Here is a 27,503-nt window from a genome sequence, read left to right on the forward strand (position 1 = left end):
AAACCGTTCTTCTGTAAAATTTACTTTTCCCCGACTTAGTCGGTTATTCATTAAAATTACTGTTGGCGCGTATTTTATTGTGTTCCAAATGCGCAGCATATTAGTTTGTATCTACATTGTAAATAAGTATGCTGTTGATGGTCAGGCGGCAAGAAAATGAAGATTAGAATACATTAGAAAACTATTGATACCAAGAAACATGGCATTAAACTGCTTGTACTTCTTAAATTGGGTTATTTTATGAAGGATCAAAACGAATAAGACAAAAGCGCGAGATGCGCCTGAGTTTAACATTTTTCTACTCTGACACGAGTGTGGCGTGCTATCTGCGATCCACAATGTCAGTGCCTACTTAGCAAAATCGCTCGCAGCCAATGGAGGTAAAGGACATTATTACGCTCCATTACAGTGGTAATTGAGTTGGAAAATGATCGACTAAACGGCCAAATAAATGTTGACAGTCGGCCAATCTACTTTGTTCCATTGTTTGACCTATTATGTGTGCTTCTAAGGTATTCTGTCTTCACAAATGAGTACCAGGCAAGGTTTTCTTCATAGTATTAAATTACTGATTCTATAGTGCCCACTGGTCTTCTGTAACATTATAATAACACAGGTGTGCAAAAATAAAACAACGCTAAGCTGTTTCGGTTTAGTTAATTGATTGGTATGCGTTGGAGTGCGCTGAATCCAGGAATGACAAGTGTTTTGTCCTGGGACGTCTGGGTTTCGAACAAACGGTGGTCATTGTTGAACAAAAATTTGAACACAGATATGCGATTTACAGAAACACCATTAACAGCGTAACACAAATTAATGTACAGAAACACGCACACACGTGAAGACAAAAAAAGTAATACCACCCTCAATCAGATTGCTTGTGAAATCGTCTTTTTTAAAAGGTCAAACTTCGTTTGGAGCTTGTCCTTTTGTAGGTGGCTACCGGAAGATCCCTAAATAACATCCAGCAGTAGTCTGCCATCATCGTAACACTCCAGTTCCCCTGATACCTTCGTTCCATTTCTTTGATATCTTGATGGAAACGCCCCCTGCTCTTCTCTCACTGCTCCCACATTGTCAGGCAAGTAGCCAAGGTGCGAGTTGAGACAATGGACTTTTAAGCTCATGGAGCAACCAAACTCGGAACGCGTGCAACATTTTTTCCTCCATTTCCTTGTACTGTGGGTTCTTTCGGTTTCCCAAAAATTTTTTGATGACCACAGTAAAGGCAACCCAAGCCTATTTTTTTAGTTGGAGTCATTGAACTGATGAAGTCTTTGTCCGGATATGAGTTTCCTATCAGGGCCAACAAAAACCTGCGTACTCGTAGTATTTGAGCAACGAACAGTGTAGGCAGAATTACTTATCAACGTTTTACAAATCTAAGATGTAATCTTACTAAATTCGTTTTATGAACTAATTTATTGTTTTTCTTTGTAATCTCGTATTTTCATTCATGACACATAAAATATGTGTCAGTGATCCCCATCCGGACCAATATACATGTATTTTCATGTTTCGGGGAGCACAAATGCATTTAATATTCCATGTTCATTTTTATTTTCGTGTGATGCATTTGTAATTTAGTGATTTCCAGCTACCTGTTTGACGACGTTACATTTCGATTGTGCAAAAACTTGACGTCCCAGGAAGAAACTAGGATCATTTTCGACTTCGGTGCACCCAGAAGCGTAAAAATCAGCTAAACTTATGCAAATAGCTTTTTGGTTGCAGACCTGTGTAATTAATACAGGATTAGAGTTTGACAATAAAAATCTCTATTCTTATATTTTATTATTATTATTATTATTATTATTATTATTATTATTATTATTATTCGAGGATGGATAAACTGTACATGATAGGTTGTGATGTTTATAGTTACTGTCTTTGTGTATAACTTGTCCTGGTGGACAATATATAGGTTATAAGGACCTTACTTTATATAGGACCTTAGGTTATAAGTTCTTTATACACTGCAATCTTTCCCAATTATTATTCTAGCTATCTCGGCTTATTTCCTTTCGCAAGCTATTACTAGTTCAATGAGGACTTTAGAAAGTTTTTAGTATTAAGCAATATCCATTGTTGTTCATACGTATTTCATGCAATAGAACCTATTAACGTGAACTCCGAACCATGACTAGGGACTTCATTCCGTATCAGTTTTCGTAAGATCTGTAGACCGCAACGCAAAATGTAAAATTCATGTTTTTTAAAGTAAGTGCCTTTTTGAAATTCGGTCATTGCAGCGCTGCGGTCGGTATTCTGTGTAGCGATGTCTGTTGGCAAGCCACAAACGCTATTGCGGAAACATACTACCGTATTTACGATTGTTTGTAAATAGTTAAAATACCTCCACCGACCGTGAAATACGCGCTGTGATTCGTTTTCATAGTGCTAAAGGCGTGAAAGCAGTTGAAATTTATCGTCAGACTAGTGAAGGATATGTAGAAAATATTATGAGCGATAACAAATAACGGCTAAAACGTAAAGCGTCTGTTTTCTTTCACTTTTTCGTGAACTTTCTGCATCATCAAGTCTTCAGTGATGACAGAAGGTTGCTAACTTCGTTCCTCATCATGAACACGTGTGGCCATCTTCAAAAGCTGTAACCCATTTCCGTACCATTCCATCGCCCATAATGTTTTCTCCACACACTTCACTAGTCTGGCGATGAGTTTCAGCCGCTTTCATGTCTTTAGCACTAAGAAAACGAATCATGGCGTGTATTTCACTGTCATTGGGATTCTCAATCGGGAGGAGGCATTTCAACTATTCACAAACAAACGTAAATATGATCGAATGTCTGTGTAATGGCGTCTCGCCTGTGGGTTGCCAATATATGTAAGTATGCAGCGCGAGATGGCAACCGCAGCGCTGCCGCGGCAGAATTTCGAAACGGTACTCACTTAAAAAGCACGCGTCGTATGTTAAGAACTTATGATGGTGAGTCTCTGAATAGAACAATAAGAGGATACGCAGTTCCAAAGTACAAAATTTGTGTTGTGTCATATCGTCACGTCACGTATGATTCCTGACGCTATATCGCGAAATCGGCATGTAATATCGTATACGGATCGTAAACAGGCCCACAACCAGAGGGGGGTCAGCCCCCACTTTTCGTGGCCCCCTCAAAATGCTATTGTTGATACAAAAACACAATTTAGATATTTGTAAGAGAATTTCAAATGACTTGTCTTCCTTCTCCAAACCTCTGTAGCTGGTTTCGGGCCTGATCGTAAGGCGGAAATTTTGTGTTGCGTTGGCGTAAATCGATACGGAATGAGACCTAGAGCTTTAATCAGTGCAGTTAGCGGATGCACAGACCATCATCCAAATTACAGGACTACGGCACTCCTCTGGTAAATTTAACAAAATATTGCAGTGTATAAAATTATCAACTTGGAAGCTGGCGAATCACATTATCATAACGTAAAGGCTGCACATATGCGTCAACATTCTTAAAACACTTTCTCAAACATTTCACAAAATTATTTTTAACATATTAGGTCCCATAACAGCCGTGGTATTCTCACGTCTCACCCACATTCTTAATTTTTACAACATACATTCAGTTTTCAAAGCTCTCCACATGGAATACAATGGGTTGAGATCAGGAAATCGTAGTGCTTACTTCGTAGACCTCCTTCTTTCAATTCAAAGTTTGGGAAATACATCATTATAAAACACTATAAAAGTTTAATTTTAAAGAGGACAGAAGTAAGATATATCGCCAATTTTTAAAAGTCTTCCATTATTACTGTTTGGTTCCTTTTAAAACCCAACGAAAAGAAGTAGGAGAAACTTCCAATTCCCGGTTCACTTATTTTAGAGTTAATCCAGTTCAAATGATGTGCAATGTTCGTGTATACCAAATATTTTCCTTCAGAAGTATCATCTGCTATCCAAGCTAATATTCCTGTTAATATCCCATTGCATATTAGTGGACTACCACGTTCAGACTAGAAGAAAGAAAATAAAAACATTTAAATTTAAACATTAACAAGATATTTGACACTGATGCTTAATAAATGTAGAATTCAATAGTAGGTATGCAGTTTCGTACTAGTCCGTAGGATTAAGTCAAAATTGTGCATTTTATATGTAAAAGCATGAAACTTGATGTACGTGTTATTTATATAGAATTAATAATTTTGAGCGTTGTAGGCATCGTCGGATTACCCTTTGAGCCGCCATATTGGAAAATGGCGGCCAAAATTGGTTTTTAGCCTATAACTTTTGAACGAATAGTCCGATTTTAATTTTCCTTTTTTTATTTTAAAGCTCTTTTTAAGGCAAAACTTTTTTATTATAACAAAGGGTTCCGTAAACTTTAAGGTTTCAGCACAATTTTTAAAAATATATAGATTTTTCGATGAAATTTGACTTCTTCATTCTATAACTTTTATATGGTGCAGAAAATCACTTCTTATCTCTGAATAAAAGAAAATGATAATTTCATGATCTTTCCTTTGATATATGTTAAGCTATAATTTGAACTACCGTTTCCTCATAAATCGTTACTCAAAATAAGCATGTTAAGGAAATATAAGGTGCTCAGTTATAACGAACTCTTACAATTTCAAAGTTACCACTATCCAGTTTCATTCTTTTAGATATAAAATGAACAATTTTGTTTAATCCTCCAAACTGTAGTTAGAATCAGCACTCAAGTTCTTTGTTGAGTGCGTTAATTTCTATATATCCTACAGCATTTTGTTTTTGAAATCATGTAAACAAGTTTTCGTTTGTTTAATTTTGTTATATTTGTACAATACTTAACTTGCAGGTCATAACTCTTTTCTCTTTCCTTTTTATATCTTTCAGGTGTAGAGATACTAGCAACAGAAGCGAATATTATGCACTTCTGAACTGGTGAAATCTACTCTAAAGGTCTTCGCCTAGGATCAAAACATTTCGTAGATCAAACGAAAGTCCAAAAAAGAAACATAAAATGAAAAGAACATTCAAGTTAGTTGAAAGTGGTAGCCCTCCACCCCCCAAAACTACTAGTACAGATTGGGAAAAATGTATTTTTTGTCAAAAAACCAAAGTTGACAAGCTCACTAGTCCAGCGGACTGGGAATCCCGGAATGCAGCTTCTGGATATGGGACAATTGAGAAGAATCTCTTGTCGTTACAAGCGGTTCAGGGTCTTCCTGAGGAGATAGGTTCACTTGAACGACTGAACGACGGAAGTGGTATTAGAACAACTCTTTTAAAGAACAAAGCAAAGTTCCACCGGAAGTGTAACTTACGTTACAATAAAAAAATAAGTCGATCGAGCTACTCAACGTTGGGCGAAGAAAAGGAAGGTGGTGTGTTCTTCAGAAAGCAATAGTTCGGAACAACCAGAAATTGAACAGAACGAACCTTCTACAAGTCGTTATACACGAGGAAGAGGTGCAACCTCACAGGACAAATCTGAAAAGGCGTGTTTTTTCTGTGATAACAAAGATCCCCTGCTCCAAGACAAACCCCTGTCACTTGTTACGACCTTTAAAGTTAATAGCCGAGTGCGGCAGTGCGCTGTGAATTTGCAAGATGAATCTCTCATAGCAAAATTGAGTGAGGGTGACATGATCGCTAGAGATGATGTGTATCACGCGAAGTGTCTCACGAGCTTATACAATAAGAATGCAAAGCTGCATGGTCCGACACAGAAAAACGATTCACAGAAATTAATACTCAAAAGTTCTTTTGCGGAGCTTATGTCTTTTATTGAATTCTGCCTTGAAAATGAAGAAGAGGCGCCAGTTTTTAAACTGAGCGAGTTAAAGAGAATGTATTGCACAAGAATTAAGCAGCTTGGGGGAGAAGCATCTAATGTGCATTCAACTAGACTAAAAGAACAAATATTAGCTAACTTTCCTGAACTTGAGGCGTACCCAGAAGGTAGAGATGTTCTTATAGTTATCAACAGAGAAGTGGGACGTTCTCTGAGGCAAACAGGTATTCTAGACAATGAGACAGAAGCGGTTATCCTAGCTCGTGCTGCGAGAATATTGCGCAGAGATATTCTCAATCATAAACAGCCGCCATTTGATGGATCATTTTCAAAAGGATGTCAAGAGAGGTCAGTTCCTCCTACCTTGGTGAGTTTCCTGTCCATGGTCATGCACGAACCCAGAATTCAAAGTGAAGAGGCAGCCAACGCATCACAGTCAAGTCTTACTTTAGCACAGTTGATTAGTTACCAAACTTGCAAAGACCGGCGTCGTACATCTATAGGAAGCAGACATTCTCGAGCTCAAGAGACACCAGTTCCATTATTTTTAGGTAGTTATATCCACTCAAAAATGCGTTCGAAGGATTTAATTGATGTTTTGTTTAACTTGGGAATATCAGTGTCATACGATCGAGTGCTAAGTTTATCAGCATATTTAAGTAACTCCGCCATTATCCATTTTTGCAACATTGGAGCTGTAGTCCCTCCAAATTTGAAGATTGGTATCTTTATAACTTCAGCAGTTGACAATATAGACCATAATCCCAGTGCAACAAGCTCAGAAGGTTCATTTCATGGTACTGGAATTTCTCTTTTTCAGCAATCTGAAAAGACTAACACTGGTTTAAATCAAACAATCAACTTCACGATCAAGTCCAGCAAGAAAGTCATGAAACTGCCAACAAGCTATTCAGCTGTCCCTCCCATTTCAATCACTAAACTAATAAGTTCTCCCCCGAAAATCAAAACTTTTGATCGTTCATCAAAACAACCAGCAGATGAAAATGTTGAAAGTGAATATTCCTGGTTTCAGAGCTTGTTGACAAAAAGGGAACAAATGAAGAAACAAACACCAATGCAAGCTGGTCTGCGTTTCATAGTCAGAAGGAAACAGGAAATCCAATATCATCTACTAGAACTGCACTTCTTCCGCTATTTCAAGACGATTCTAAGTCAGTTGCTATGTTACGACATTCCATGGATGTAATTAGAAAAGCAACTGACATTACTAATCCTGGACAAACGCAAGTAATTACGTGTGATCAACCATTGTTCAAGATTATGAAGGAAATACAATGGACTTGGCCTAATAGTTACGGAGAGGATCATTCTGTTATTGTTCTTGGTGGATTGCACATCAAGTTAGCACTACTAAAGTGCATAGGAAATTTGTTAGACGGCAGTGGGTGGACTTCCGCCCTGGAGGAAGCCAAAATTGCATCCTCAGGAACAGCGAACTCATTTTTGAATGTTGTCCACATAAAGAAGACCTTGCAGGCACATCATGTAACAGCATGCGCATTGTACAAGCTTCGGAGGGAAGCATACAAGGAATTTTGTGAAGGAAAAGATCAGACTGCAATTATCTCTGAAGAAGAATGGTGTTTATCTCAGCAGGAAAGACACCCTCAGTTCAATTTTTGGAACCTCATTCTCCAAACAGAACTGGAAATTTTTGCATGGGATAAAGCAATATACGAAGGAAATTTTGAAAAGTATGTCGGAACATTATTTAAACTCCAGTGGCTTTTCCATGCTCTAGATCATCACAACTACGCAAGATATGTTGCTGTTCATCTTCGAGACATGATGCTATTGGAGAGAAAGCATCCTGAAGTATATCAAGAATTTCAAAAAGGAAAATTTACTGCCAATAAAACTGGTCGCCAGTTTTCTAGTATGCCTCTTGATGAAGCTCACGAGCAGAACAATGCGATAGTCAAAGGTACTGGAGGAGCAATAGGTCTGACTGAAAATACCGATGCTCTGCTTCGGTGGATGGTTTGTGGGCCGGAAGTCGCACGCATTGTTGAGGAATTCAAAACCCAAATAAAACACCCTGAATGTGACGAATGGTCTCATCATGAAAACAGGCCACGGAAACAAACCAAGTTTTTAGATAGAGTTTGTAACTTGATTATTGCAATCAAGGAAATGGGAAACCCATTTACAGATAAAAGTGGCGATTTGTTGATCCTCAACACAAGGGAGATTATGGAGAAGGAAGTTGTTAATTCCTTAAAGTCAATAAAAAAGAATGGAAAAGAATTGACTGAGAAGTTTTTCACGGAAAGACTGATTGACTGTGAAAAGGCAGTTGATGCCCCTATGACAAGAAACAAATTCCAACTCTTCAACTGCAAGGATAAGAAATCAAATAAATCCACAACAATGAAAACTTTGAAACGGGATCGAAGTGTATTCTTAAAATTGTATATTGCTTGTCAGATTCGGCAGGGCGATATTGATGATTTTTTTCTGCCATGAAAACCACGTATATCCTCCGTCGCTTTCAGATGATGGATCGTTAAACTGTAAGGGGAAGTCTGACTTGATGAAATGTTTAGAGACCTTGCTTGCAACAGAAGATGATAGTGTCGTTAGTGCGTGTGATGATCCTGATGGTCCAGATGTTGATATGATGATCCTTGATGGTCCAGCTGTTGTGCACATGATTACGCCAGAGAAAACTGATACCTTCCATGATTATTCACAAAAGATTATCAAGTACATTGCAAAACAGTTTCAGAAACCTGGTTTAAGCAGAATAGACATCGTATTTGACGTCTACAAGTCAGACAGCCTGAAGTTTTGCATTCGAGCTAAAAGAGGAAAAGGAACTCGTCGTCGGGTTGAACTGTTAAAGAGAACACCAACTAACTGGTCTGATTTCCTAAAAGAAGATGTAAACAAGCGGGAGTTTTTCCACTTGTTGGCTACCCAAATAGCATCCGGATCATATGAAGGAGATGTTGTAGTTACTTTGGAGGAAGATGTTCTTTGCTCCTACTCAGATTCTTCAAGATATTCGTTGGATGAGTTACACCCCTGCACACATGAAGAAGCTGATACCCGAATGTTTCTGCATGCAGCTCATGGCGTTGCACAAGGAAGAAAAAGAATCCTCATTAGAAGTGTGGATACAGATGTGGTGGTTTTAGCAGTACATTATTCTAATGTTCTGGATTGTCATCTATGGGTTGCTTTTGGCACATCGAAAACCTTTCGCACTCTCAACATAAAAGAAATTGCTGAAGCATTGGGAAGAGAAAAATGCAAAGCCCTACCAGCTTTCCATGCCCTAACGGGCTGTGATACTACTTCGAAATTCTCAGGAAGGGGTAAAGTATCTTGCTGGGCAACGTGGAATAGCTACCCAGAAGTGACTCATGCACTCAGTGTTCTTGCTAGCACACCTTCGGTACAAGAAGTTGATGCTGTTATGCCTTTTATCGAAAGGTTTGTTATATTACTATATGATCGTTGTAGCGAAGAAAGTAATGTAAACAAAGCCAGACTTGTGTTGTTTGCACGGAAAAACAGGGATTTGGACAATATTCCATCAACGCTTGACGCCCTTAAACAGCATGTCCTTAGAGTAGTATACCAGGCTGGTCACGTATGGGGACAGGCACTTCAAACAGCTCCTCATCTTCCTGATTTGCATATGTTTGGCTGGACTCGAGACTCGGAATCTTCAACATGGCAACCAAAATGGATCACACAACCTCCTGCTGCTGTAGAATCTCGTGAGCTAATTAGGTGCAAGTGTAAAATTTCGTGTTCGATGCTGTGCAAATGTGTGAAAGCCGATTTACCTTGCACTCATCTTTGTGCATGTGGTGGTTATGACCAAGACTTCAACTAACTTTTTTTTCCCGCCCTGTCTAGGTACATACTTGAATATGCACGTTAAAGATTGTGAAAATTAAGCAATTCTACAATTACTTTCATACTTTTTATGTTCACATGTGAAAGTGTTATTCTGCATTCAAGAAAAGTAATGCACATCTCTTTTTATGTTCATTTTCATAATAGGGTAATTATAATAGAGTAATTATAGAGTAATAGAGTAATAATAGAGTATAATATCTAAATATTCTTCTATTATTATTTCGTTCTGTAAAAGTAAACTTATAATAAAGAAAAAAATTACAAGTGCTGGTAGAAACAACCATATATTAAATTTAAAACTTAGAGACAGAATAAATTTTCTTAATGACACGTTAGTTTTGATCAATGATTTCTATAGAAACCGTTGCTCAAGTTATAGCTTAACATATATCAATGGAAAGATCATGAAATTATCATCTTCTTGTATTCAGAGATCAAAAGTGATTTTGTGAACCATATAAAAGTTATAGAATGAAGAAACCAATTTTCATCGAAAAATCTTTAGATTTTTAAAAATTGTGCTGAAACCTTAAAGTTTAGAGAAATCTTTGTTATAATAAAAAAGTTTTGCCTTAAAAAGAGCTTTAAAATAAAAAAAGAAAAATGAAAATCGGACTATCCATTCAAAAGTTATAAGCTAAAAACCAATTTTGGCCGCCATTTTCCAATATGGCGGCTCAAAGGGCAATCCGCCGATGCCTACAACGCTCAAAATTATTAATTCTATATAAATAACACGTACAGCAAGTTTCATGCTTTTACATATAAAATGCACAATTCTCATAAAAAGTTGCCTTAAGCCTCCGGACTATACTGATTCGTATTATTGAACAAATATTTACATGAGGAAAAAACACAAGTACTAATGGAATATTCCCATTTAGCTCCACTATAAATATTTTGAACTGTAGTTCATACTTTCTTCTGTCTGGGATTTACACGGGGGATAAGGGGAATTTCCTTCCCAGTTGCTGTTTTCATTAACTGCATATTTGAAAGTGGAAGGAGAGAAAAAGAAAGTACATACTTATAGTTAGCTGTCAAAATTCTTGGTTAAGCGTTTGTTACTTGCATCTCTCATTTTAAGTAAGTACAATACTGCATTTAATTAATGCATCACATGATAATAACTTCACTAGAAATGTTAATGCTCAGAAGGAACTTTATTTGAATCAACGCAAGATATTTAATATTGTATTTTATGGAGTGGTATATTTAAGGGGGGTGGCTTCCCGGCTTAAGTACTCACTGAAATTTTATCGGCACTTTTTTGTTGTTTTATATATATATATAACAGAATTTTCACATTTCCAGGAATAAAGTTAGCTAAGCCCATCCCGAAATAAGATCGTAAATACTTCACTGATTCTACGAAATAGAAAAGCCAACTAAAATTACACACAAATATAATTATTTTATCCTGTACGGTAGCGTTTGGTAAATTTATACGTATGTTTAATGTATCAAACTTATATTTTACAAGCTATTATGGACCAGGCTCCATGTAGTGGAAAAAAAAAAACTATTCGGAATAACTTCTGAGAGTATATGCCAAAATTAAACAAGTTATCACTAATAAAAATACACAATTCTACACAGAAACTTCTTACTCTGTGTTAAAGAAATAATTCTATAACATATAAGCATTGAAAGACGCCTTCAACGCTAAAACTAAACTCCCAGAGGTGAGCCTTCCCAACAATGCGTGCAATCCCCAGCGATAATAGCTTCGCACCCCACAGCCCGTAAACCAGTCCAGCGAACTGGTGAGGCTCAGACGGAAGGGACTCCAAGTGTTTCCAGCCTACAATTTTGTTACCGAAAAAATCGAAATTTTGAAATATTTACTTTATTTTATAAGAAACCAAAGATAAAGAAAATATATGCTAGAAGACAGGGTAGGCCCGGCCTCACAGCCTCATAGTACGCTTCGCCACTGCTCTAGTATAGGTGCCATTTTGGTATCACGATCTTTTGAGCGTCTCAGAAGTATTCAATGCCTTCACACTAAATGTCCATATAAGCGGATCACGCGAGCGGCTCACAAGATCCTAGTGTGAAGGCAGCCTAAGCACTCAAGAGCATTTAAAAGTTCCAGGCATGCCCCAAAATAAAATACAGAACTTTTAAATTTACCTAGGTAATGTCCCATGATTATGACCTTTAGGCTAGTTGAGAGGCAGTGGCGTAGCACACTTTTGCGGGCCCCCCAGCAAAGTATAGAGAAGGGGCCCTAGTTGTAAAGCCGATATAAGTAAGATTGAAGTTCTACTTCTTTAAATCTTTATTCATAGCAAGACTTCGCGGCTCCCTATACCTCGGGGCCCCCCGCACTGCGGGGGTTGCGGGGGCAGTTGCTACGCCACTGTTGAGAGGGATGGTTAATGAAAGTGAATGTCTGTAAAGTTGACCTTTTTGTTGTACCCGGGAATCGAACCTGAGACCACGTGCTCCATATCCACATGTACTAGTCACTAGACTAGCGGGGAAGGCTGTATGACCTAACTTTCTCAATAAGTATTACAACGAAGTACGAAAAATCGCTGTATACACAGTCATTTTAACGACAGAGTGTAGAATTGCTCTCATCATTTACATTTCAGTAAAATCGCATACTGTATTTCTGCTATAAACATGCAAGTGGTTTTTGTTTCTGCTGTGTGGAACTTACTATATATCAGTGTTTCTATTTTTCTTACTTGTTACACAATTTGTGCTATGTATTGTGTAAACTGCCTTTGTAAACGTAATATATTTTATTGTTGTACCAGAATCCATAGCTCTAAGAGTTTTAATGAGGTCAATTACATTATTAAACGAACTGATTTTTTTCATATCTTCCATTGTTTCAAGAGGCAAAGGATACTATCCCGCGATAAATATGCATTTTCCTTTGTGACAGACATGAAGTGGTGCTATTCAACCGGTTCGCTAGAACCGGTTGTTAAAATATTTCGAGTTCCGTTTGTTATAGCCAGACATAACAGTAAATTATACCCAGTCATACCCAGGAACAGTAAAGTTTAGTTTATCTATCTTTGTTTTTAGAAATTCTTACAGCTACATGGTTAAACATATGATCTCTCAGAACAAGATATAAGTGTTTATTTCTTAACCTCAAATGCTCAAATGTCAAGAATAAGAACTGAGTCAAATTAGTGTAGTGGTGAGGGTTATTCATTTCTGAAACACATATATAACATTATCAACAATTGTCGATTCATTGCTGGATTAATAGCTTCCCAATAATGTTTGACAACCGTCTATTTTGGATAATTTCCTTTTAAGATCGCAGTGATACCTAATTTTCTCAGCAACCTTGTATTATAAAGGTAACCAAGAAAGTTCTGCCGCTTTTAGACTCACCACCTTCGACAATCGATATGTCACCTACGACGTACGTACCTGGAAGATCAAAAATAATCCCCATCAGCATCGACGACCTTCTGCTAACGTTTTGGAAGTCTATGGATTCCATCGCGGTAGAATTTGGTGGACCGTGAAGCGAAGAAAGTATCAAGTGCATTTTGCACCTCTACTAGGGATTTGAACTGGCGTCCTCTAAGGTGATTGTCCAAGAAGTGGAACAGGTGATAATCGGACAGTACAACATCCGGGAAGTATGGCGGATGCAAGCGTTTCCCATCCAAGGCGTAGAATTTTATTCTGGTCATCCTAGCCACGTGGGGTTTGGCGTTGTCACGTAACAGGAGGATCCCTTTGAGATTCAGAAGTACTGGCTCCAGAGTCTTAAGTTTTTCTTTAACACGGTTCAACTGCTTACGTTACACGGTTGCATTGATGCTCTGATTAGCTGGTAGTAGTTCCCGATGCACGATGCCGCGAGCAGTCCACCAAACACATAGGAGGATCTTCTTCTGGTGTAGTGCTGGTTTCGGCTGTTTTAGGACCAATTCATGGTATGCTAACCAATGATGCCTGCGCTGTGGAACTTCGTACAGGACCAACTTTTCACCACTTGTAGTGCTTCCTAAGTTGATGGAGGTGCTGCTGAACGGTTTCTCCACTCACACTGAATTCTAGTCCCAGTTTCCCACATGTCTGACCGCTGTTTGCCTCACTTTGTACCCAAAGATCTTCGTTTTGTACATGTGTTGGTCTTTCGGCACGGGGTGCGTCTTCGGGTGTTTCGTCACCGTCCTTAAACTTGTTAGACCACCGCTGCACTGTCCGCGTAGTCACGACACCCTCACCAAAGGCCTGGCATATCTTCCGCCCCGCTGCAGCTGCGTTTGACCCAGTTTGAAATCGTAGAGTATACAAGCCTTTATGATGCTCTGTGGAGGTCCCATGTTTACTCTGTCCTTACGAAAGTTCACGGCGTAGCTGAACTGGCACAACCAGGTAGTATGTTTCATATACCCATACCAATAACTGACCTTCGCCTTATCTTCATTCGCATTCAACTCACAGTATGAGGGCTAATGGAACACAGACTTTCACAAAAATCAACAGAACTTTCTTGGATACATTTATTGGATGCTGTGTAGGCCTTTACTAAGAACTTGTGGTATTCAGTAAAAATTTTGCTTTTGACTACCTTGTATGGTTTGTTTCCTAAGAAAGATACTTATCTACCTACCTATCCATCTAGTCTCTCTCTCTCTCTCAAAGAAAGAGAGAACCGGTTGTTAAAAAATTAGAATAGCACCACTGCAGATATGTAATACATGAATGCTTTGTTGTAGTTAAAATTAAACCTTACCTTTCCAGGCGTATTAAGGTTTTTTGAAAAAACACATATTTTGTCTTTTGCCATATCTGGTGCAGTTTCGCTTCTTTTTCTTATAAAATTTCTGCAATAGTTCTTAGAAACAACATGAACTGTGATTTCTTGTAGACAGCCAGTTTGAGTTCTGCCTATCAACTACAAAGAAAAGAAACAACATAGTTAATATAGTAATTCTTAAATATAGTAACAAAGTCATAATTCAGGAGTCGTCAACGATGGTCTGCAATACTTTTTGCAGTGAACCACACACTTTTCAGAAAGTAATTACAGAGGCTTACCAATTTAATGAAACGACCTGCAATTAAAAACGTGTCAGATGTATGGGTTGTTAGCAGTGGCGTAACTGATGGGCCCACAGGGCCAGCAGTGCGGGGGATGCAGTGTTCTGCGGACCACCGCGAAGAAAATGTCAAAAACTATAAGCTAAAAAAAAAAATTAGCTGAATACGGAATATGCATTTTTCTGAATAACATTATTTACTTTAGAAAAGGAGAAGTATACTCCGGGTGAAAATTCATTCATTCTAGTAATATCAGTTTTAAAAATCATTATAGCACTGGAAGGTTAAGAAAAAATAACTTTGCTGCCGACTTACGATGTGCTGAAAATGTCATCTTTATGGTGCAAAAATTTAAGCACAAAGAATATGTATCTCTGTTACTACATTCAGTTCAGAACATAGGCGGAGCTATTAGGGGGCGTTGCCAACCCAACTTTTTGACAAAAAAATAAAAATGCCACCTATAAAATCCTTCGATTCTCATTTATATTTACCGTGCTCTCCCAGCAGACAAAAGATCTGCCCCCCTAGGAGTCAATTCTTAACTCCGTCCATGGTTCAGAACCTTTATAACTTACATTGTTGCTTTTTGTTAAGTAAACATATCAATGCGCCAACAGACACTTTTTTTTTTCGTTTGTGGAATGTAAACCGTGAAATAAAATTTTTGAGATTTACGTCCAACGGTTATGCCGGCTAGGCTAAAAAAGACAGTGATGATGAGAAATAAATGAAATGGTGGAATGAAGAAAGTGAGAGGAAACGGGAGGACCCCAAGAAAACCCACGCACACGGTGTTTGTCCACCACAAAGTTCACTTGGCGGGAGCAGGGTTTGAACCCGGAACCCCATGAACCAGAGGTGAACGCTCTACCATTTAGAAAAAGAAGAAGAAAGAAAATAAGAACAGTTCGAATGACCTCAGAAGACTGTATCTTTTTCAATACTTTTTTATATAATTTTATTCGAGATTTCTTCATAGTTTGTTATTAAAATACTTACTAGCATATCCTCGTTTTATTGTCCTAACAAACCAATATGGGTATGTTGTCAGTAGAATAGTTTAGATTGATCGAGCCCCTGGTGTGTAGCCACAGTATTTCATGTCACGACCCCTTCCTTAACCCGTGAGCAATCGTGCCTTATGGAATAACGCCATCGGTCGCGTGTTTAGATTTTTTTTTAACACACCATTCTATCTTTAATGCAAACAAGAAATTCATTCACGTATGCACCCACCCCTACCAGATGCACCGATACAACAATGTAGGGTTAGGGAAGGTATTTTAAAGGTATAAAAAAGAAGAAAAAATTTATAGCTAAAAATGTATTATTGTTAGATTTTTTCTAACGGCGGGCACGATCGCGGGTTAAGAAATCTTGACTAAAGGAACCAATATATGTTGCCAACAAAATAGTTTAGAATGATCGAGCCCCTGGTGTGATAACCACAGTATTTCGCCACGGAGCCTCTATTACGAACTCCTGGCTACGTGCCTGTGCACAGGCACATGAAAAAAAAGTGCTGTTTTATGGGCAACGTATGTTATTAAAAGCAACAGTCAAAAGCATACGTGGGTGCTCCGGGTCTCCAGCACCCACGCACCCACAAGATTTTTAGTTCGATAGAAAAAAAATAAAGTAAATATTTCTCACTTGCCATGATCACAAATAATAAGCAATAAAACATTGAGATGGAAGTTAAAATTTCTAACCTCTAAAACATAATTGTTTGTTTGAAATGTGTTTGTGCAAAGTCAAATAAACAATACATTCCTCCCTTCCTTGCCTATCTCTGGACTAGTCAAAGGCACTCCCCACCATAGGCCCCGACTACGTGGGTGATCCGGGGCTCAAGCAGCCATTGTGATAATATTGTGCTTGGGAGTCGCTAATTTGATAATTTAATAAATAAATTAAATTGAATTTCGGAATTTTGCTTTATAAATATGTTTCATTATTGGTTAATTAATATCGGACTTCCGAAGAGAAAATCTATTTAAGTTTATTGACCGTGTCTATAGCGACAATTCCCAGTCACGACGTCTCTTCAGTTTTATTTAAAAGTAAGAAAGAGTGAAGAAGACATATATGAATGTCAAGAGGGAAGATAGAAGAAAAGAAGAAGAAGAAGAAGATAGAAAGAGAAAACTAGAAATAAAGAGGTACTGGACAATTATGGAAATATAGTGAAAGCGCTCAAATAGATATTAAAAGATGATTCATACCCGAATTTTATTATTAGAGAATCAATTCTGGATTAATCCTGATGTGACACATGCTCCCTCATACTACTCTGACCTGGATCCAGGCAACTACACAAGTAGGAGTCACCCTGACCCAGCCCAGATGATGAGAAGTATTAATTTTATCGTTCGTCTGTTATTTCCAAATGTTGAATAACCTGCATCCAGTAGGCCCTAACTGAATTTCCACAGCAGAGATCAAACACACGATTGAACTAGCCAAGGGAAGAAAAAAATCAAGGAGTTTTCGAGGTTTTTGAAAGGACTGTCGTTATGCAAGCTCATCCTGTTGTTTAGGCTTTCCTTTAGTAGCCGATTTAGATTAATTCAGAGTTAGTTATCTTTCATGACCTCGGCCATGCACCAGGACACATATAATTAGTATACACATTTATAGTAGATACTATTATATTAAATTGAGATTAGAAGTAACCACTTAAAAACTAAAGTTACGAGTATCATTCATTCACGCACACACACATACATATAGGACAATGTATTGACATAGGTAAATGAGATTTAAAGAACACTATCAGCTAACTACATATTTGTCAACATTTATTACATCTATTGAAATTAAGCACAGAAAATGCTAGTAACATGCAAATAAGTATTCATATAGAAATATCATCACACATGGAATCTTAAATTACATCAATATAATTCGGTATTAACAGGAAAAAAAGGAATTTTAAAATCTTAATAAAAATAAAGCGTAAATTTTAAAAATTTAGTTACATCCTATCATATCTCATATGAAAAAAAAAAAAAACTTAAGATGAGAGTTAAACGAGTCTTTTCTCGTGGTTTCAAGTGCTATTTTATATTGCGCGTCCGTAATGCATTCTTTTGGTGTCCATGCACACTATTTCACTTTATTTAATGCAAATAAAACAATATTTAGGCACTTATGGATTATATGTATTTAGTTTGTAGAATTATTCATTTATGTAATTTTCTTTCAATTCATGGCTTAAGAAAGCAAAGTTTTGCCATTAATTTCACTGTGACTACATCACTTATTGGCTATTCCATTTGTTATCTCGTCCATTCACTACAGTGGCGTATTTACGATTTTGTTTCGGGAGGGGCTTTGCTATCTTTCGGAAGGGGGGGGGGCTTTGCCTGGAAATGTGAAAATTCTGCAAGATATTTAATTTACTTTACTATATTAAGTAGGAATTCGGGGGGGGCTTAAGCCCGGAAGCCACCCCCTAAATACGCCACTGATTCACTAGCTTTTAAATCACTATCATATTATATCATGTTAAACTCACACATTGGTAGTTATAGTCAGAGGTAAAAGTGCGGGGGAACGCGACGGGACGGTGTCCCCCACTTCTCAAAATAGCCATCTTCGTCAAGAAATCGGAGACGGGGGGAACGGCGTCCCCTTCACTCCGATTTTATTGCCTGAAGGGGAAAATTGCGCACACAATGCTCAGGAAATTTTGTCCCTGTTGTATTATCTGCACCACCCCCGAAAATAGACTTGTCCATTCTATGCAACCTCTTATATTACGGGAGTGCATCTGCAAAATCTAGACAATAACAAACAATAGGTTAGTTCTGCCAAAGTACGTATAATTTGTGTTTAATCTTCACGTAGTTTTAACAAGTCAGTTTACAAAATATTTAATATCTGTCACACCTGAAGTAGCTATAAGGTAAGTTTCCTTCTTCGTTAGCAATGCGTTGAATATTTTTATGTTTAGGGCAAAGGAGGACAGTTCGATGAATCAGCGAGTCAGCATGATGGACAATCTGATAATAAACAGAGCACGAAAGATTCCAAAACATCGTTGCAATCTGAAGAAAATGACAACACAGGGGACTTCCCGGAGCGTTGGACACAAGACCAGTGTATGAAAAAAATATATATATCCACAGGACAGCTAACATCCAGAAACAAGAAACAGGGATGCCTAACGTGTAATCATGTCAAATCTTTAGGCCTATACAAATCCAAAGGAGCACAACTGTCAAAGGAGTGGACGTTGTTTTTTGTGACAGCTTCTAGGATAGACAGGAAAAGCAGTGTACGTCTCTTCACAAGAAAATCTTCAACCACAAGAATTCAAGTGCCCACGAGAGTGCTAAGAAGATTCAGGAAGAAGGAGGAATCGGAGTCACTCTATACATGTCTGGAGAAGAAAACTGATGAGTACTTCAAGACGACTTCCCGTACTTTTAGGACTGAGTACAAGAATGCAAAGTGTGAAAAACCCCTTCATAAACTTTTAGGAAGACATAGATCTGCAGAGGCTAAATGGACTGAACATGGGTCACATACTGCAGTCGCCTTTCATATGCACAAATATCACCATGCATATTTCGACCAAATGCGGAAGAAGATCTGCAGTAGCATCATCTCCAATGACAGGAAACTAGCGGTGGTTGTAGAAGAGTCAACGGGAGTTGAAAGCACAAATAAGATCGAAGATCCTGACAATCTTTGAAGTTTTGTTCGACTCCCCTTGTTAGAGGTTATGGTAACAATTGTTTTAAATGAAAAGTTACAATTTCCAAGAATATAGATAATAAAAGTTTATTGGTTGAATCGAATACAAGATCACTCTCTCGTATTCAGAATATACGAACACTGCACTTAACGGAACGTATAAGTACGAATTTTCCCGAAATATTTAAGAGTTTTGTCCAACTTGTTGCAGTGAAAATGTTCGCTTATACGAAGTAAGATGCAATCGTAATTGTTCGAAGAGTAATGAATTAAAACTTCAAATTTGTAATTTGAAGTGAGTCGAACACTTCGATGGAGCAGTGCGAAAGTCTTTTGAATTCCGAGCCTGAAGTAGTATAAAGTAAGAAGCTAAAGTTCTGTGATACAGGCAATCAGGATGTTACTTACACAAATTAAGATGTACACACACAAAGTGAAAATACACACACGGACCCGGTCGTGAAGTTAGTGATTCGTCGACTGATGCTTTCAGAGCATTCCTTGTGTTTTAAACTACCTTTAGAATTGGGCGTTGGCTAATGTGCATATTAGCCTAAAATTACTCTTTCTTATTGGGTTTCGAAGGGGCATTATGCGCCATTCTCTGAATTTCCAGTTCTACGCACAGCGTTCCTATATTTTAAGAGAAGGTATTCCATATGCATAATTCCATATATGATGTTACACAAAAACCCATAACATTTGGTTCGGGAGGAAGCACCTACTATCTTCTCTTACTTTGTTACTATTTTTCACTCTTGATTATACACAAATGATGACTAATGCCATTTTGCTTTCTTCACGCTCTATATGGATAAAACTGAAAAACATTAAAAATACTCGTCTGTTAGTATCACAGCTGCTTCAACCATTATGGATTTCAAAAGTAGCTTACTTCTAAATTACAAGTCCTTCCCTATAGAGAAGAATTCTACTTAATGTGTTTGTAGACCTTTTTTTAAGACAGGACCAGCGGTAGCACTTATATTAAATTGCTTTTCACATCTGTTAGTTCCGTTCTCGGACAATATAACTGTATCTGAGTATAATATCTGGTTAGAGTTAAAGTTTACTTAAAACAGTGCAATTTATTTTAATTGTGCCGAAAGAATGCAGTCGCAATGTGTTGTCAAATCCAACCTGGGTTTACTTCCTTGTTATGAGGAGAGTGAAATAGATTACCAACGCAGCTAAAGGTTGTTAGAGGGAAGGGGGAATGAGAGAATTTGCTATTTCTGTTCTTCTGCTCTCGCTTCCTTGCATCATCCAAGAAGAGAAAAAGAAAAAAATCGAATATTCGTGTTTCTTGCAATACAAACGATCCTGTTACACTCTTCCTGGGCTTGACCGAACTCACCAGAACCACTTCAGCAGCAATGTACCGGCCACTTGATCACTCGTCTCAGGAAGCACGGTTTCACAGAAGATTTCCTGATATGCAACCTGATGTGCTTCGCAACAGATGGTGCATCAAACATAATTGGACGGAACTCAGGTATGGTGGTTCTTCTGAAGTCACTAGTCCCCGATCTGATTGTTTGGCATTGCTCCAATTACCACCTTGAGTTGGCAGTATTAGATGCCAACTCAGACAATCCAGATATCCAGCACATGCAGTCTTTCTTTGATCTGCTGTACTCGACGTATCACAGCTCACCCAAGAATATAAATGAAATCCGCCAACCAGCTACCGATCTGGAAGGTAAGCTTTTGCGTGTAGGCAAACTCCTGCGGATGAGATGGGTCGCATAGAGCGAGAGGTCGGTGCGAGCAGTTTGAAAGTCGTTTCCCGTTCTCGCTGAACACTTCCGGAGAGCACCAATGGATGAGACAGGACTTGCCATTGATCGGAGGAAATACAGTGGATTGCTGGAAAGGCTGACATTTTCTGCATTGTGAAGAATCTGGCGATAACTTACGATGCCCTCTTCGACCTTGCCTACTTATCAACTCAGTTGCAGAGAAGGGAGATGAATATGTACGAAGCGGATATAATCTTAAGAAGACAAATTCCGGTGCATGACTCTATGGTTGATGAACCTGGAAGGCGCTTACAGGAAGCTCTGGAAGAAATTGAGCAAGGAGCATTCTGTGGGATCGAGCTGTACAGAGGCAGTAAGCAAAGCGTGAAGATAAACAGTGAGCTGTTTTATCGTTCACTGTGACATAACCTGAAAAATAGAACGCTGACAACGATAGCATCGCATGATTCTTCGGTCTCTACAGTGAGATATAGAAAAAAATGATTACGAGAAACTTCTTCAAGCCTTAAAGGTTCTCGATCTGACAAACTGGTCAGCAATTTCAATGGAGGATGACCTCGGTATTCGGCAGTGAGAGGACAAAATTCGCAGACTGTGCAAGAAACTCTACATTCCAGGAGAAAAGTCAATGCATTTCTTCCAAAAGTTCAAGAAGAAGCCTACTCTTCTGCCCGAATGTCTCAAGGAGCTGAAAGCTGCAGTGTCCACACTTGTGAGGAGCACTGCTGAAAGTGAGAGATACTTTAGTGTGATGAACGACATTTTCACACCAACCAGATCACTTCTCTCAGTGGAGCATATCCCCTCTCTCGTGTTCCTCAAATGTGTGGGACCTCCGCTAAAAGACTTCTTCCCTCAGACATACATCAAATCATGCATTTCTTCTGGACAAAGAACTGCAGATTTCATGGGATACATGGCACGGCGAGATGCTGCAGGAGAATCGGCATCCAAGAGTTCATCGTATCAAAGCATTTGGAACATGTTAAAAAAAAGCCGACACACAGTGGTGAATGTGCTGTGTATAGTGCTGATCAGAATCCAGCAGCTGAAACACAAGATCCAAAACTGTCCGATTATGCTAAATATTTCGTTATTTTCTAAATACATTTCAATTAAGTTACTTTCCGCACTTAAACTTTTTACCTATGTTCCAATTATTTTGTAAAACATGAATATTGTATAATTGGAAAAAAATTGTTAGTTTTATTGAAACTTCAAAACAGCCAAGGTAGGCCACAAGCCTGAGAAAAGTGAGAAGAATTTGTCTTCGGTGTCAAGTCGTCATGAATAAAAAATGAAAAACAAAAGGACAAAGGTGTTTCTTCCTTATCTCGCTGGCGTCCCCCCACCTTTTTCGAGCCACTTTTACCCCTGGTTATAGTATTATTACAATCTGAAGAAGACACAAATTTTCTGAATTCAAAGAAGTTTCGGTTGAAGCACTTTTCATATCAAGACCACAGTCACTAATTCGAAAAAAAATCACTATTCGTTTTCGAAGGTTGTAAATGACGAATTGAATTGAAAATTAATTTTATGGGAGATTCTAGGTTCACTGACTTGGAGATGAATGTTAGCTTAGGGTTACGACAACCTGAATTAATTACATGCCACATGCAGTCAATACAATAATAGAATATGTTAATACATACACATATACGTTAACTACTTTCCAAAGACTAAAGATAATGTTTAACATGGGCGGTGTATTCTAAATTTACATTTGTGGAATTTTCCGAAATTATGGCAACCAACTTAACTGTTCGGGGTCAGTAACAAAATCATTTATACATATTTATTCAAGTAATTCAACATTGTACGCTTCTCTTTAATATTACACTTATATTCGTTAAGCGTTCATATTTCAACATACATATAATTATTCATTATTAAATTATTCAAATTAATTACCCCGCACAATAAAATTCTGAGGTTGAAACACTACATACAACAAAATTCGACTATATAATAACTGAATAACTGCACATTATGATAAACATGTATATACTTGAATAATTTCGAGGTAACGGACATTTAAAGTGCAAGGCAGGCACGTAAACTGAAGTACAATACAGAAATTATATCTTACAATTTGTCATCCGGATAATGAAAACTATTGTTAACAATACTTATGGGCCCAAACATCTACACATAAGTCATCTCTAGAGTGATCGATAGAAACAAAAGTGGAAAACGAATAATACAACGGTGAGGTCCAATTAAAGCACGGTAAGGGAGACGAAAAAAGTTAAATTGTACACCGGACAATCGCTCGCTACTGCAGTGGGTCAAATTGTGATGGAAACAGTCTCTTTGGTATCTGACCAAGCGAATACCTCCACGAATTATGTCTCGCAATATCTCAATTGAATATCTAAGTTCAAGTAAGTTATGTTAAACGGTTGACATTTGTTAAGTTCAAAACTCAGGGGGAGGGAAGGTTGAGAAAAAAATTCTTAGAGAAGAGAATAGAGAGATAGATAGAAAAGAGGAAACAGCTGTGCGCCAAAGGAAATAAGCTAGGACACTAAATACTACAAAGATAAGTGGTCGAATTTTAATTATGCGACAATCCGTCTACTTCACAGCCAAATATACTATTCAATATGCCGAAATAAGTGGCCTACTTAAGCTTGACCTAAGATATATATATATATATCCAAGTGCAAGACTAGTCCGTGTCCAGAATAGGATTTTCACAAAGACAAGTGCTTTATGCAAATCCTACTACGCGCTGTATCCGGTCAATGCTATTGGAGACTCCAGTCCTACTGGAAGGTCAGTGCGGTCTCTAAATTTAGAATTTCTAAATAAAAAAATATCGGACCCTCAGAAACTGAGAAAAGTTCAGATTAAAGTACGGAAAACTGAGAGAAGTTCAGATTAAAGTACTAGTGTAAAAGACGATAAAAATAGAAAAATCATATCTAGTATAAATTATACTAGAAATAAAAGAAATGAAAATTCGTGGACATTGGGATTTTGGACGCTCTGGTACGGAATCAGGAAACTCTACTATTATAAATCTGCTATATTATTCACTCTTACCCATTTCGTCACCTCTGCGAACAGGAATGAACTCGGCTTAGTAAGGTAACGTGGAAAAAATTCAAAGTCACACATTACTATTACAAATGTAAGGCTGAACGCTTATATTTAAACTGTACTAAGTGAGGAAACGGCTATTCTCTTTTGCAATTACTTGGAAATTATTCGAAATCATTTGCTACGTGAACACCACTCACGTCATCCGATTAGATAAACAGTTAGTATCTACGGTTACTAGTAAATGCCAAGCCACGAAGTGAAAACATAACCCGTCATTTCCGCACGACATACTTCCTCATACGAAATCCTAACGTAATGGTCACTGCTAGAAACATTCATCATTATATATATAAACAATCAATACCTTGTGGAAAAATTACAACTGGGCTCATATATTCACAGGTGTCCTTTTATGTAATCATTCTTACTATAATATATATTATCACTATTCTTATTCGTTTATATTTATTCTCACTTATATCATAAATTCCTTTATAGACATCCTATTCTATCATTATGCACAAGACTGTTCAAAGCAGCCTCATTCTATATATACTAAAATCAACAAGCCACTACATGAATTATCATATACTGGTCAATACGTGAGAATCCGCATAAACCAACACTACACACTAGGATGGAGCGAAAAAATTTTTTTTCGAAATTCGAATTTGGATAGGGGGCAAAAGTTGCATCATATCATAGTACTTTACCATGGAAAATTTCAATTCTCTAAAATAATTTTTAGCCGGGGCGCAAGGGGCTTTAAGTTTGAGATTTTGCAAATCAATTTCCGTTTACTATGGAACTATGTAGCAAATCTTTGCTGAATGTAGATTTTAATTTGTATTGTGGATAGATGGCAAAAGATGCATCCTTTGTCAATAGATAACAACGTGAATTTTTAATTCTCTAAAATTATTTTTAGCCGGGGCGCAATGGTCCTGAAACTTGGGAATAATAAGACGAAAAGTGATGAGCTATAAGTATTTTGCGAGTTTGTCATAAAAAAGCTTTTTACTATTTAATAAATCTTCTGATATCGTACAATGAACTTTTGGCAGTATTGTTAATAGTATAATAGTTTGGTTGGTGGTGACAGTGGCGTAACTGGCGCCGAATTGGGGGGCGCAAAACTGGGCAAATAATTATTTTCACTATAAAGCAAGGACAGGAGTTTAGCAAACTAAAGATCATAAAAAATACCTCAGAAACTTAAAAGGGCAACAACGACTCACCAACCTTAGGATCATATCCATAGACCATAAGTTAGCTTCAAAGCTATGTTTTGAGGACATTATAAAAACCTCTGCATCCAAAAAGAACCCGCAAGGTTAAATTTTAGTTCCAGCTTTTTGTGTTTTCATTTAACTTATATCGGCTTAAGAGATTTGTAAAATGTTCGAGTATAGGCCTACTCGAAACCACAGCTTGATTGTTTTTCATAATTAAATATTCTATTTTAAAGCAAAAGACTGTTGATTCATTCTACACATATCCAGATCCTGATATAATTCCAAAAACATTGTGATTTGCAGTTATTTCGTTAAGACTTTAAGAATGTGTCAAGCATGCTACTCTCAGATTATTTGTCAATCAGTTACAAAGTAGTTTAGTGTTTTTTTTATCTTGTACTAAAAATTAAAATATGTACTACAATTTTGAAATCAAGCTTTATCACTTGCAGAAAGAATGGAATAGGAAAACTACTGTCTGATGCCAATATCAGATATATTTGCGGAGCCTTTTGGTTTGGCTGGTCGGGGGCGCTAAGGCGAGTCCTAGCCCCGGGCGATAACTAGCCTAGTTGTGTTGCTCGGTGGTGAGTAAAAAATGATATTCTGTATTATTTATATTACTTGGATAAAGAAATTCAAGAAAAGAGAAGGAAGGAAAGCCAAAAACTGATCTTACGGTGAAGCCTTCAACCAAAGAGTATTATACTCTACTGTAGTTACATTATCGAATCTTCAGACTACTTGTCATCTTCGGAAACAAGATAGGAAGGCAAAAAAGAACACACTGAACCTGGAGAAGATCAATTTTAGTTGGGAATATCCTTTAAAGAAGAGAGAGCAAGCACAGATTGGATGCACGCAAATGAGAAAATTCGTCCCAACATTAGCAAAAGTGAAGGAGAAAATCGGCATGTCTAGAAGAAAAATTGCAGCAATTGCTACTGCGGTTTTGGAAGATTTTTAATATGTGAGTATAGGGCAGTCGCAAAACATAATTGACAGAAATAAAATTCAAAGAGAGGTTGTGAAAAATGGTATAAGTGTAACAACTAAAGAGACTGTTAAAAAAGTAAAACCTCGTGCCATCTATTTTGATTGGAAGAAAGACCAAACGCTCACGATGTCCGGAAGTCAGAGATATGAAGATAGAAGAACATTGTTCTATCCATGTAGAAACGGGTAACAAATTTCTCGGCTATGCCGGAATGCTTTGACAGGATCAGCATCCGCAAAGAATATTGCTAGTTTCATCTGCCGCGAATTACAAGAAAATAATGTGAACCTATCAGATGTGGTAGCTATCGGTTGCGATGGCACTAATATTAATGTTGGGTCAAAAGGAGGAGTAATTAGAGTGCTCGAAAAACATTTCGGGAGACCCTTGCAGTGGTGCATATGCTTATTGCAGTTCATTGAACTACCACTTCGTCATTTATTAAAATAAATCAATGGTGTAAGTACTGGCCCTTACACTTTCTTTGGCTCTATTGGTAGATCATTTGTGAATTGTGAAACAAATGCAGTGTAGGGCTTCGAAAAGATTTCTTCAGAACCTCCTACACTCCTAAATGTGCCTGATCTCAGTTATGATCAGAGGTACTTGTGTGAAATACTCCCATCTGTAATAAGATGAGACTGATAAAAGCCTAGCAGATTAAGAAACCTGGGAAATTTGGGCATGTTCGCTGGTTAACAGTGGCTTACAAACTTTTGCGTCTATAGGTGTATATAGCAATGCCAAATCCTTCAGAGGAGCTCAAAACTCTATCAAAGGTCGTGGTAAAAGTATATGCACCAGTGTGGTTCAACATCAAACTGAAACCTCTTGTCAAATACGGCGCTAAACATTTGCTCCTGACCATAAAAATTTCGCGATGTTTGCAAGAACTATACAAGACACTAGTCAATAAAGTAATTTCCAGAAATGCATCCTATGCGAATCCCCAAAACATTCTCATTGTCATGATTGATGTCGACAGATCAACTACACGAATCCTTCCTGCTGATAAAATATTCCAATCCAGAAAGCAGTGTAAACCATCTGAAATTCGTTCCTTCGAAGTGCCAGTATTAAACTTCGGGACT

General features: G+C 37.7%; 1 protein-coding gene across 1 annotated transcript in view; it reads right to left on the reverse strand.

Annotated features, from left to right (window-relative positions):
* Positions 1-1,843: 1,843 nt before the first annotated feature.
* Positions 1,844-27,503, reverse strand: part of LOC145681232 (transmembrane protease serine 9-like) — a 140,975-nt gene continuing 115,315 nt past the window's right edge. Inside the window, exons 13-14 of the mRNA XM_081752818.1 lie at positions 14,352-14,513; positions 1,844-3,965 (exon numbers count right to left, since the gene is read on the reverse strand). Coding sequence (XP_081608944.1) covers positions 3,744-3,965; positions 14,352-14,513 — 384 coding nt within the window. The 3' untranslated portion in view covers positions 1,844-3,743. The remainder of the gene's footprint in view (positions 3,966-14,351; positions 14,514-27,503) is intronic.

This window comes from Thermobia domestica, chromosome 1, assembly GCF_964235325.1.
Source record: "Thermobia domestica chromosome 1, izTheDome1.hap1.1, whole genome shotgun sequence".
NCBI classification, from domain to species: Eukaryota; Metazoa; Arthropoda; class Insecta; order Zygentoma; family Lepismatidae; genus Thermobia; species Thermobia domestica.